This window comes from Lepidochelys olivacea (assembly GCF_965140295.1).
Source record: "Lepidochelys olivacea isolate rLepOli2 genome assembly, chromosome: 9".
Taxonomy (NCBI): Eukaryota; Metazoa; Chordata; order Testudines; family Cheloniidae; genus Lepidochelys; species Lepidochelys olivacea.
This window is the reverse complement of record NC_140419.1, coordinates 14,674,422-14,688,500: the sequence shown is the minus strand read 5'-3', so window position 1 is coordinate 14,688,500 and position 14,079 is coordinate 14,674,422. Positions and strand designations below refer to the sequence as shown.

At 36.9% G+C, this 14,079-nt stretch overlaps 1 protein-coding gene across 6 annotated transcripts in view; it reads left to right on the top strand.

Moving 5' to 3' along the window:
* Positions 1-14,079, top strand: part of NLGN1 (neuroligin 1) — a 574,670-nt gene that overhangs the window by 289,090 nt on the left and 271,501 nt on the right. For 5 of the 6 annotated variants that reach the window (XM_084639871.1, XM_084639868.1, XM_084639873.1 and 2 more), the window contains 2 exons: positions 4,069-4,128; positions 13,438-13,590. In XM_084639871.1, the coding sequence (XP_084495997.1) occupies positions 4,069-4,128; positions 13,438-13,590 (213 nt within the window). The remainder of the gene's footprint in view (positions 1-4,068; positions 4,129-13,437; positions 13,591-14,079) is intronic. The other variant, XM_084639872.1, reaches the window with a different exon arrangement.

Here is a 14,079-nt window from a genome sequence, read left to right as displayed (position 1 = left end):
AGCATTTTAAAGGTTTCAGTCTTTTTTCATAATTTAAGATACCTGCTCTGTGTGCCAATAGGTAACATTTATGGCATTAAAAAGATGCAGCAATGATAGTTACAACTTGGTCCAGAACAGTGAGCTGCTCTTTATATTTGAAGGCTATTTTATAAACATAATAAAAGGATTTTTTTTTCTTAATGGATGCACAAGGGTTAGGTGGAATGAGTGAAAAAATAAGAGGAACTAGTGAGCATTCATCAAGGATATTAAGAGGCAAAAGTGGAACAACGGAATGAAAAAGCAGATATAAAGCCACTTATATAGAAAAATGTAGTAGTCTGGTGCCATAAGAAATAATTCTGGAAAGTTAAGAAGCTTTTCTTTTATGCTGCTCTGTCTCCCCTGTCTCGCTACCATTTAGTGAATTCTGTTTAATTAGCTTTTAGCACCTGCACGAAATATAAAATCAAAACCAATTATTTCCCCAATGGAAAAACCCCATAGAATCTAATAGTGAATAAATGGCTGTAGAAATTATTTTTGGCAAAGGTATAGATGAATAAACATAAACTTTCTATAAATATTTATTTGAACTTAACTAAGAATTAAGTCCCTGCTATACAATTCCAGAGCTTGTTTAAATTTTTTATTGAAGGGATATTCTTGACTGCTACAGTCTGTAGGATTTTTCCATAAGGATTTATTTTCTTGCTGCCTGAGTTGAACTCACATTGACTTCAGTGGGAGTTTTTCCTGTTTAAGGACTGCAGGTTTGAACCCTTATCTTATAAAGTTAACCTAGTAGGCAGACACAGCAATATTATTAATCAGTGGAGTCTATTATTCCTGAGAATAAAGAAATAGTCAACATTATTTACTATATTGGAATGAGAAGCAGTGCTGAAGCAAAGGAAAGCCAAGTCTATGCTACTCTACTACAGCTTTTGGTGTTTCAGAAGGCTTTCCTATTGTCTAGCCTCAGGTACTATGGTTATGGGGGCCTTATAAGTACCTAACATAGATATCCAAACAAAAAATTGCCACTGTTTCTTTAAGGTTACAGTGCCTTTCTTTTGGAATTTAATGGTTAGGACAGTCACATGACCAATAGTACTTAAACAAACCTTTCATCCAAGGACTACAGAGCATTTACAAACATTAATGATGCCTTGCAATACATCCTGAGAGGTAGGAAAGTACCGATCATCACAGAAGCCTCTCTACACTGTGATACCACGACCTAGGTTTCAACCACATCAGTGGCCTCAGGAAGTAGATCTCCCATGGCAGAAAGTATATCCAAAGAGGTAGGCATTTGTTGCTCTGAGGTGGCCATTGCCAAAGTGGATGCTGCAGCCAATAAGGTTTGCAGGAATGGGCCAGGTCATGCTAGAAATCAAACCTACTATCTATCTTGGAAGAATATCCAGGGGAGGGAGGGCAATGGTATGATTGAATTCTCCCCACCAGGAGGGGAGATTAGTTGAGCCTCTTATTTTAGACTTGATAGAATTTAAATGTAAATCTGGGATTCCTGGACTACACTGGAAGACAAACCATGTTAAACTATGCTAGCCTGAAGTGTGTTCAGTATCATTTGATTCCATTAACAGTGTGTTTCCCACTGTTATTGGGATCTGTGTGTATTGCATATGGCCATGTAGCAAGCTGACCAGCAAAGTGACCACCTACGTTTCAAAGAAACAAAAGACAACTTGTTGAAAAATAGAGGCTAAGCTTATTTGTAAGGGACATGTTTCGCTGTACTGTGTGTCATTTTGCAGCACAAGATCATAACTTTACATAACAGTGTTTGATTCTTTGTATGACTGCTGTTAAGATGTGGGATTATATTGATTTTAGACAAATATGAAACACAATGTACCATATGAGGGACATGCCTTATAATAAGGGATTAGTCATCTTTCAATTTGCAATTAAATATTTTCTGAGAAGGAGAACTTTCCCTCTACCCAATTTATTTACAGAAATACATGAGACATTTGTCTTTCCAGATGTCTCTAGGTTTGCCTGTCGGTCACTCCTTTTAACATAACGTCGTCAAGAAACCCTTAAAAAGAATACATATTTTTAACTGTAACATGTCATTCCTGGTTACTATATGCATATCTCTTAGAACTGGTAATAGTTCATTCTTCCCTGTATGCTTTACTGAAAACATACCTTTAAGTGAATGATCTTCTAGTTTCCTTGCTATACTTAGTGGTTTTGTCCTTTTTTGGGAGTATAGTAGTTATGGTGTGAGAATGATAGCAGCAAATCATTAGGGTGCTACCTGCATTTAGATAGGGTCACATTATGTAGATATCATATTTTGTAGCGATTATATTGAGGATTTCCATTAGCAGGAGCTATTGCATTCACCAAGGTTCTGAATTAAACAGAATGATTGCTTGCAGGTGTAATTGTAAAATTCTGTTGTTGAATTTATGATGTATAATTCCAGTGTTCTGTATTTAGAATGAGCTTGAAACTATTCTCCTGACTGATGCAGTAATTAAGGTATTCAGCTGTGGTTTTCAACTATATGGTCCGGTTTCAAAATTCACAACTAAAATTTAATGGTACATCATGGATTATTTATGTTGTCAAACATATGCACCTGGTTCAATACAAACAACATTTTCAGATTTTTTTTTGTTTAAGTGCACTAAGCAGAATTGTAGTGTTCTTTGTACAGATTACAGGCTTAATGTTGAATTACTAATATCCTGTAACATAACAGAAGTAGATGGAGCTTTTTAAAATACAAATGTTTTAACACTACTTCATTGTTCAATGTGCTTAAAGTTAATGCGTGCCTCTTGCCTACGTGTACAATAGATATCGAGACACACGTTTCATCTTTATTCTTGTTTTTGTCTGTTTTATGCATGAGAAAGTTCTTGTTTTCTACTATGTGCATGGCTGCGTTTTTTAACTTGAGTCCTGTGTTTGTACTGATTGCTTTTTTTGCATGCAAATTACAGAATGTCATGGAAATTGGATAGCTCTGAAAAAAGGAAAGATAATACTGAGTTCCAACTGTCTTGTGTTTGTGCATAAGTGTGTGGAATACATGATATATGGAAATATTTTCATTACGGCCTTTGACTTTTCTTCTGCTGTATTTTTTATTACTTGCTAAGAGAGAAGGGCAATTTTTTTTCTGTTGCAAGAGATGATGAATCTCCTTACATGTTAATGGTACTTGTGTTGGCATGGAATATGGAATGGAATTATTAAACCTTAATTCCATTATTCTTAGTATTGATTGTAGGATGTTAGTTGCCCTGCCTATGCTGAGACTGGAATAGCCTCTGTTTTAAATGTTATTTTTGTATAGACTGTGTGACATCCTAGTCCCACTGAAGTCAATGGAAAATGTAGCTCCCATTGACTTAAGTAGGGCCTAGATTTCAGCTGTTGTTTCTAAAGCCCACTTCGGGACTTTCATATTTTTTAACAAATATATCAGCAGATGGTCAAAGAAAGGTTACAGGGAATTTTCAGTCCACAGCTGTATTTAAATTGGAATATAATCAATGAGTCAACAACAACAACAAAAAAGCCAAATCCATTCTTGTCCTTTTTAAGCAGGAGCTAAAATTGTTGGACTCAGAAATTTGACTTCACTTGTCACAGAAAATTTTCTCTTCACTAATTGTCAAAATATTTATCAGCAACATTATTTCATCAAATATGAGAGCTAATTTGGTTTTAGTTTGTTATTGTCACCACCTGTTCAAATTTAAGAATGAAGGAGATAAATATAGTTTCTGGTTATTTGTGGTGGGTATGCTTTTAGTAAACATTTCCTTTAATTCTTTATTTTTTTTAATGTAAAGTATCAGGCACTATTTGCCTCTCCTGCTAGACGTTTCTAATAGCCATACCCTATAGGAGAGATTTTGCTATATAGTTTAAAAAAATGAAACAAAAATGTGTGTGTTGAACCTCCCCACAAATGTTTTTCTTGAAACATCCTTGGGAATTTAATATTGACTATTTTTTTTCCTCAGTCTTGTGTATTCTTGAATTGTCTTTTTTTTTTTCCTCCATTTTCTCCATTCTCAATCCTAGGTCCCCTTACAAAGAAACAGACAGATGATTTAGGTGATAATGACGGTGCTGAAGATGAAGGTATTTTTTTTTTGCCGCCAAACTGATTTGCATGACAAGGATCCCTGAAAATCTTTTTCTCCCCTCTTTTTTTTAACTTCTTGTCTTTTGAAGATTTTTTTTTATTCCCATTTTTGATGTGTTTTGTCTTCTTGCTTGTTGTTTTTATATATATACATATATATATATATTTAATTCTTTTAAAAGAAAGAATGTTGTTAAGTTTTACATTTTTATGCAAATGAGTAACAATATTTAAAGATGAGGGGTTTTGTTTTCTTGAAATGGACTTTTGATATGTTTCATCCCACCTTTTGACTGAATTTTGTCCATACTATTTGAACTAACACTTTTTTTTAAGTCTCTCTGTACACCTTTTTGCATGTTTTCTAACCCTCTGTATTTATATATTTCACCAAATACAAAGATGTTTCTTTTACCAACTTATCTCAGTTTGATAAACAGAGAAAATATTGTGTTTATAAAGAAAAAATGTTAGAAAACTCTTATAAAGTGTCTCTCAAGCAACTGAATTTGCAGTAGAAAAGCACAAAATCCCTTCCCTTCTACATTATCATGTCAAGAAATGTAAACTCAGATATACCTAATCTCACGCAGACAAGAGGCCTGGCACTAAAATTTTAGCCAGATTTTCAGCTGCAGTATATTGGCCTCATTCCATTGAATTCAGTGGAATTGAGCAGATCTTCACCAAGTGGATGCAGTCCATTATGTTTTTACTATTACAAAGATCTACAGTTGTCTGGGCTGGCGTTATTGAACACCTTAACAAACGCTAAACAGAAGAACTGCCTTTTCCTCACCCTCCAAAAAAGCCACCCAGGACGTCAACATATCAAACCACATGCCAACCTTACCCCCAGCTTTCCCCTGACAAATTCTGCAGTACAGTTATTTGTGGTCAGTGCAAACATCTGCAGAGGACTGAACATTTAGGGGCAGCAAAAAGCAAATATAAAAATAAGTTACACAAAAAACCCTATTCAGTTTGGGCTGGCCATGGCAAGGAGGGCTGTGCTGCATAATTCATAGAATAACAGAGTTGGAAGGGATCTCTGGAGGCCATCTAGTCCAACCCCCTGCCCAGAGCAGGACCAGTCCCAACTAAAATCATCCCAGACAGGGCTTTGTCAAGCCTGACCTTAAAAACTTCTAAAGAAGGGGATTCCACCACCTCCCTAGGTAACGCATTCCAGTGTTTCACCACCTTCCTAGTGAAAAAGTTTTTCCTAATATCCAACCTAAACCACCCCCACTGCAACTTGAGACCATTACTCCTTGTCCTGTCATCTGCTATCACTGAGAATAGTCTAGACCCATCCTCTTTGGATCCACCTTTCAGGTAGTTAAAAGCAGCTATCAAATGCCCCCTCATTCTTCTCTTCCGTAGACTAAACAATCCCAGTTCCCTCAGCCTCTCCTCATAAGTCGTGTGTTCCAGACCCCTAATAATTTTTGTTGCCCTTCACTGGACTCTCTCCAATTTCTCCACAACCTCCTTGTAGTGTGGGGCCCAAAACTGGACACAGTACTCCAGATGAGGCCTCACCAATGTCAAATAGAGGGGAACGATCACGTCCCTAGATCTGCTTAATTATGTGGGAGGGACCGTAATTGTACGGTCCCTCCCACATAATTAAGTATAATGTGTTGCAAAGAGCACAGGACCTTGCCTATGTTTCTTTAGAGGCTCAATGAGCACTTACCAAGAGCCTGGATCATAGCCACCTGGTTTAAGGGACTGGACAGTACTCCCTATGAAGTCAGTCTCTCACTTTAATTAGCAGCAGATTTCAATATAAAACAGTATTAGATAATCCCCAGTCCCATGTATTACTACTACAGCATCAGCATTCCCAATCATTGCCAGCCCAGGGACAAAGGAGCCTGGGATTAGTAATCAGATTTGGGTCTTCTGTATGTGCTACAACCATTAGGCCAGCCTTAATGAGATCATTTTTCATTTTTGTTTCCAGAAGACCCAAAGGCACTAGTGCACATTACAGGCTAATGATCTGCAAATTTGCAGTTTAAAAAACGAAGGTGTTTTCAAGTCCTGGGTAAAATGTGTGCAAAATCAGAAGTTATGTAAACTTCTTTGCTTTCCCATTTTGTTTACATTCTTGCAACTGTATAGCCTTTGTGTCTTAAAAGGCCAGCATCTGTCTCACACGAGCTGTACTAAAAGTCTTGCCTTGTCTACACTTGGACATTTTCTTGCCTGTTTTTGAACAACTAGGTAGCTGCACTTGTGTTACCACTGAGCTACCTCAACAGCTGTGCATGACGTTGTAAAAACACCTGTGATCCATGTAGCATCAGTGAATCTGAACCTTTGCTGACAAATGGGTCAGAATCTAGTGTAGTTACAACATTAAACTAAAAAGAAAAGGAGCACTAGGGGTACCTTAGAAACTAACCAATTTATTAATGCTCAAATAAATTGGTTAGTCTCTAAGGTGCTACAAGTACTCCTTTTCTTTTTGCGAAACAGACTAACACGGCTGCTACTCTGAAGCCAAACATTAAACTAAGGGTTTCTTAGGCAGTGAATAAACTAGCATCCCAGATCTGGAAACCTGGTTTGGGTTAAAAATGTAAAGGATTTGAATGTTTTCATCCTAGTCCCCTATTTTTGTTTAGTTCATAAATTAATTTAGTTTAATTTGGATTTATTCTAAAAAGTACCTATCCTTTAGGCACTTCTGGTAAAATACATTATAATAATTATTAGTAATATCCTCAGCTGGAATTGTGGCCCAGAGTACTAGGTGCTGTACAAACGTATGAAAACTCGGTCACCAATGGACTCTTCTCATCCATCAGAAATCCCATACACTCTGTAACTCACCTATGTTTCTGTCTCACTTCATCACCATGGTATCAGAGTAGCTCAAAATCTTTACCGTATTTATCCTCACAACCTCCCTGGTAGAAAAGTGTCTTGCCCATTTTACAGATGGGGAACTACGGCATGGAGAAGCTAAGTGATTTGCCTGAGGTGACACAGGAAGTCTATGGGGGAGCAGGGAATGGAATCCAGGACTCCAAAGCTAGCCCTTCTCCACCACTTTCTCCAAAGTCTGGGAGAAGAGAGAGACATTGCATCCTGTTCTGAAAATCAACAGACTGAAGCTCTATTGTACCAAGAAGGGAAGTGAATTCAAGGACTGTGTATTTCTGGTGAAGAGCCCTCGACCAGCCCCTAATGTTTTAAAAGTAAGCTAGGGGACTGCTAACTCAGCTCTCTCAGCTGATCTCTGTTGCCATGGCAGCCCAAGAAGATAGGCAGTCTCTTGGGTAGCTATGACTCAAACCATATGACTTTAGAGAACAGTATATAGTAGTACACATTTGTCTATATCACAAAACAACCACATGCTTCAGCATAATTACAGTCCCAGCCAGGCTGGAAAAGCATAAATGTTGCAATTTAGGATGGAGATTTTTTTGACTGATACACACAGACAGCACAGTGCCTGCTCACACTGTCATATTAGTTTCTCATTCCATGAGCATCAAAATTTCAGAGTTAAAACTTCATTTGCATGTTAAATTTTTCAGTGAATATTTTCCCCCTCTGAGAACTTCTGTTCAACCTACATTTAATTTTTACAATGATGTTGCTAACACTTCAAAATATAGGTAGTAAAAATTCTGACAGCCTCTTAACGTAAGCAGCTCTATTGGGTTCCATTATAATTCTATCCCTGCCAACCATTGGTAGTATGGTGAAGGTTCTGTCAGTTTCTGCGGTACTTTCATCTTTGAGTCGTTTATAAATTACTGACTTGGTTGCAGAGTCCCTCTCTAATTAGAACCTTATATTGCTGCTTACCTATTAAAGACCTATCAGAATTACAACTCTTGCATTTCATACTACTTTGTATCTCTTACATCTATACAGTGCATACAAGAAGGATATCAAAGCAATTTGAAAATCAGCAATTGCTATATAGGGATCACTTCATCCAGCACTTAAATGCAGCCACCTCTCAGGTGAAATGCACCCAGCAGCTTAACAGCGTACAGCGAAACGACCCAAAAGCTTAAGATAGGAGCTGAAGAAGAATACTACATTCAACTAAAATTTGAGGTGGTATTTAGGCTGAATGTAATTAGAGGAGGTGGAATTTTGCCAGAACATTAGGATTAGGATTAAACACTCCCACTCTTAAGAAAAGTGCAATAGGTTCTTTAATGATCACAAGCTGTCAGGCCTTCAATTTGACAACTCATCTAAAAGATGTGATTATTTTTAATGGAAGTTTGCATACTGAGATTTTCAGTGGCTTACACTATTAAAATAACTATAGATGTATTTAGCGTCTCATAGATCTGAACTCAAAGTAAAATGGCTTCAAAGAAGATTTTAAACTGTGAAAATAGTTTCATTGACTAGTGCCATGTTCCCATTATGCGAAATTTGTTAGAAAAAGATTTTGGAATAGCTAAAACAGTACATATGTAGAATCTTGCTAAGTAAGAAGTACATGGATTCCTGAGCAGCTAGTTTGCTTGTAAAATCTTCGTAACAGTTTTCAACAATAACATGTTCACAACCCAAATGGACCTGAGATGGTAAATAAGTCACACACCTCTATAGTGTCAAAGTGAGACTTTTAAAAGGACCCTTGGAACAAATGAAACTTTATGAACTTTATTTTTGAAATTAGTTATTTGTTCTTTATGCATTACTGTAGTGCTCCAAAACCCCATTCAGAATTGATGCTCCAGTGTGCACTCTGGAAACACAGAATAAGACAGCCTTTTCCATGAATGATTTAATCTAATTAAGAGCAGAGATAACAAGTGGTTGTAACAAACATTAAGAAGGAATGGGAGTTGGAGAATGATGGAAACCATAATAAGAGCATGTAATTACATAGGCCATATAAATAAGATAAATATCAGACGTACCCACTCCAGTCTACTTAGACATTATCAGCTGGCAATTTAAGACCAAATAAATCATGGTATCAAGGCAAAACACAGGTATGAATAAAAGATGAAGGGAGTGAGATGCCTGAAGTCAGGGAGGATTTTGAATGGAGATGTCCCATAGACATTTCTTTTGAAAATGTTCACACTTCTTGTCAGAAACTCCAAACTCCTGGTAGAAATACCAAACTTGTGACCTGATTCTGCAGGCCTTATTCACACTGAGACTACTCACATGAGTAACTATGACTCAGCATGAGAAAGGGTTACGGAGCAGGCCCTTAGTGGCCAAATCCACCACTGGTGACTTTAACAGAGTACGCTGTGGATAAACCCATTCCCTGAGTCACTCAGAATCAAATTCTGATTTCACGAAAGCTGCAAAGGTATACCTGAATGTAGAATTTGGACTTCTGTCTAGACACTGCAATGTGTTAAAGTGAAGATATTCTAATGTCATGAAGTTTACTGACCACACTGCAATACTCTGGTACAATGGGTTGATATTGGCTCAGAGGTTAGAGATGGAAAACACCTGTCAGGTCATTTAGATGGGATTTTCAAAAGTAGCTGAGGGAGTTAAGTGCCCAAATCTTATTTGATTTCAGTGGGAGTTGGGCACCTAACTCCAATCCAAAACTTTTGAAAATCCCACCCTTAATCCTTCTTCATACCAATACAGATTTATCCTTACACAATATTTTTAGTACTTTGTCCACTCTCATTTTTAAAGGTCTCAAACAATGGAGCTTACACCAGTTCCTTGGCCACATATTTCAAGGTCTAATGGAACTCATTAAGAAGTGATTCTTCCTACAGCCTACATTGCTGCTTTCTGAATTTCATACCAGTTCAATTATTAACTTCTAGTTCCTAATATTCTCTTGTCCCACTTAAACAACTCCCATCTATCCCTAATGTTTACACCTCTCAAAAACACCCAGATGTGGATAAAGTACCCAAATCCTGTTCAGGCAAAGTTCCCACTGACTTCACATGAAATGCAATATTGGACCTCAAAATTAAACAGTCTCTAGTCTGTTTTAAATTACAATTCATAGTAAGGACCTGATTCTGCATTCTAATCTGCTGGCACATACTCTGCACATGTGCAGATTCCCATTAACTAACTTGTCTCCTGATATAGGATTAGAGCCTTAGTATGTATTTCATCTGCGGATCTCGAGTTTGCTCTCAGGTGAGCTTGATAAAAGTGTGGCTCGGTCTTGTTCACTGTTAAACTTCCCTTTCGGAGAGTGAGTCACACACAACCACCACCTTTAGTTTCTAGAAGAAGTGGTTACCCTTAAGTCAAGGTTGAGATCTTTGACAAAGCAGTGTGGAGAAAATTTATATTGCATCTAGTCTTATCTGATGGTGGCATATAGATAAATGGAGAGTAATTTGCAGTGCTTGCCTGTTCTTAACCTTTTCAAGCATAATATTTACAGGGAAATCACAGAAAGGCATAATGTCGGCTGAATTTATCAGAGAATCCTTTCTTTAGACCTTGAACTTTGCTTTGCTCATGAATGTATAGTTCATCGTTTGTTTCCGATAAAAGCCACCCATTCTTCTCTAAATACCCCAATATTATTTTCCACATAAACAGAACAATACTACCAAGATTTCATTACTGTTCACAGTTGGTGCCTTCTAATTCTATGTAATTTTAATTAAAGAAGAATTTGAAACAATCTCCTCCTGTGTTACCTCCAAGTCTACAATTAACAGTGTACAGTTTCTGCTGTGAACAGTCATTTAGTGATTTCAGATTAATAATTTATCATTGCTTCCTCAGTTGTATCCAGGCTAGAAAAATAGAAAGCAAAAGCTGTGTGTAAACAGCCATTTGAAATAAATGCTTTAATGAATCTGAAAGGACTTTGCTCTACCCCTGTTTGAAACCTAAGCATGTAATTCCATTGGACAGAAAAAGATATGTGCCCTCTTAACTTTAAACTCTGAGAGTAGTACATTGGAAAGTATTTATTGTGTGCTTCGGTGAAGGGCAGGTTATTTCATGGGCCACCTCTTACCATCCTTTTGGTTTTGAAATAAGTGATTATTCTAGAACTTGCAGTATAGAAAAGCCCATTTCTGGAGTTTGAGCACTGACTTTTTTTTCAAAACAAACAACACAAAAATTAAACAATAGCTGCCCTTATAGAAACAGAAACATCTGTGTTGACCATTGTCACTGAATACAGATGAAGGAGCTCCTGTGTTTGAACAGCCTGATCTCATCATTGTCCTTGCCATACTTGGGATGTGATTCCAGATAAAAATATGAAGAATTTTATTGAAGGCTGCTTCATTGAGTGTGCCTAAAATTAAAGGAATAACTCATAAATCTAAGAGAGCCTTTTCCACACTGATATTAAACAGAGCATGGATGGGAGAAAACATGAATATTGTTGTAATGAACACGGTTATCTTTCATAGAGAAAGCAAATTTTATGCCAGGACATTGAGAGAACTCCCTTTTCTTACTCTGGTATTTTAAATATCCTCTTCAGTCTGCTAATTTTCATAATCTCTTCGGAGACATGTTAGAATGCAACGTTGTGTGCTTTCTTGGGCAATGGAAAATGACAAGCTAGTAGCAGATCAGATCAAAATATCATTAATCCAAACATGTATCAATAACAATTTAATTATAAACTTTTACGTCACTTTATTTCTTCCATTTCTGATAAAGTGATGGTTAATCAAGTTTAAACAGTTAAGGGGCAAATCTGGCATTTATTAAAAATCCTCCACAGAAGCTCAGCATGGCTATCGGACCCACTAAGAAGAATCTTTAAAATGAAATTTGTAATTCAACAAATAGTTGAAGTAATATGACTTCATAATAGCCAATAGCTATTAATAGAATAGCCAGTAGCGTGACTTCATAATGAACGTTTAATGCTGAATTTGTCGGATGGACTTCCCCCACAATGGACCATGGAGGAAAATTTTTTGACTCTACTTCAGAGATCCAAATTTGTACTTAAGTGCACACACAAGTTTACAAATCACACTTCATTCCGGTTTTGGCTTGTTATTGTTATAGGTTCCATCTAATATTAGTATAAATGAATGTTTAGAGAGTTACAAAATTTTCCCTGTTTCCCCAATTTATTTACTTTGTGAATATGCAGCATATTGTATATAGTCAATTTCAGTGTTTCCCCATACAGTCATAGTGGTGTATATGCAGTATAGTTGTGGCTCTGTCGGTCCCAGAATATTAGAGAGACGGGGTGGGCAAGGTAATATCTTCTGTTGGACCAACTACTGTTCATAAGAGAACTCTGTAAGGCTCGAAAGCTTTGTCTCTCACTAACAGAAGTTGGTCCAGTACAAGATACCTCACCTTATCTCTCTAATAGTTGTGTGTAGGCAGTGAGTTTCCCCATTATCACCTACAGCAGCAGAGGAGAGGAAAGCTTTTTATTTTCTTTCTTTCTCTTCTCACCTCCCCCTGCCAAGGAAAATCTGATTATAAAACCAAAGAAATTACCATTTGGAAATTGGCAAGACTTGAAATGAAGTGTCTTCTGAAACATAAAGGCCAATATTTTCAAAAAGAGATGCCTGAAGTTCCATGCCAATTCAGTACTTTTGAAAATTAGGCCACTTATTTAGATACTCAGGTATGTATTTAGGAAACTCAGGTATTTAGGAAACTAATTTCATGCAACTCTGTTTGAAAATCTTGGCCAATCTATACTTTCTTTTTCTCAATTATGTATCCTCTTATCCTTATCCTTCTGGCTTTCCCTGGCACAACGTAGTATCAATTTGAGGTCTAAAGCATGCAAACTGTTTTCCCCAGCAACAGCAGAATAACTCTGACACCGAAAACTTCATGCATGTTCACAACTCCTTTTATAAGTTAGTTCTCTTATCTTGTTAGAAACCAGCAAATAATACGTGACTTCACCTACTTAGATATGGGGTCAGATCCAATTCATCTTAATAACAAGCTACGTATGTTAGTATGTGCACAAAACTGTAGGGTGGGATTTTCAGAAGAGTTCAGCTTTGGCTTAACTCTGCCCCTACTTAAGTCAGTGGACGGTTTACCATCAACTTCCATGGGGGCAGAATTAGGCCAAATGAGTGGTGTTGAAAATTTCACCTGTTTAAATAAACTCAGTGACCAAATTATATGTTTTCATACGTTTCTTGGTTTATTAGTCTGTTCAAAGCATGAAGTGTGGAAACAAACACTTGTGCCCTCTCCCAGCCCAGTAATTAATACATGTTGCTTGAGAGACATATGCTGAAAAAGAAAAATAACCTCACTAAGAAACATTATTGCATGTATCTTTTTTTGCCACTTTCTTGGGATAAAATGTTTCTCAATATTTTTTCCAGACATTCGGGACAGTGGGGGACCTAAGCCAGTGATGGTGTATATTCATGGAGGGTCCTACATGGAAGGCACTGGAAATTTATATGATGGCAGTGTTCTGGCAAGTTATGGCAATGTGATAGTCATCACAGTCAACTATCGCCTTGGGGTACTTGGTAAGCAGCTTTTGGATTTCAATTAATCCCTGCTATCTGCATTGCACTTCATATTATTCATGAGAATATATTCAGAAAACTGCTTTTGTCTTTGTTTTTAAAAGCCTTTTTCCAAAATAAGTCTTGTTATCTGTAGATCCAAAACAAAATGTCTGCCTTTAGTATGCCGGATAACCTGAAATTCTGCTTCCAATTTAATGATATAAAAATACAATGCAGATGTTCAGATTTGCTGAGTTCATGTTGACTTTCTGTTATTTATGAACATTATGTTGATTAGACTTACATACTGCATAGGGAAAATGAATTTATAATATTCAAGTGCTAATTCAGAAATGGGGATTTTTGGTTTGTGAAGGGAAAACCAAATAATGGTTGAAATAATGCTTATGTTCTGTTGATCCACCGTGGCTTTTTGTCCTCTGAAGAAGCAAGAGTTTTTTGGGATACTAAACTGGCATTTTTATAAAGACATTGTGCTTTCTTGAT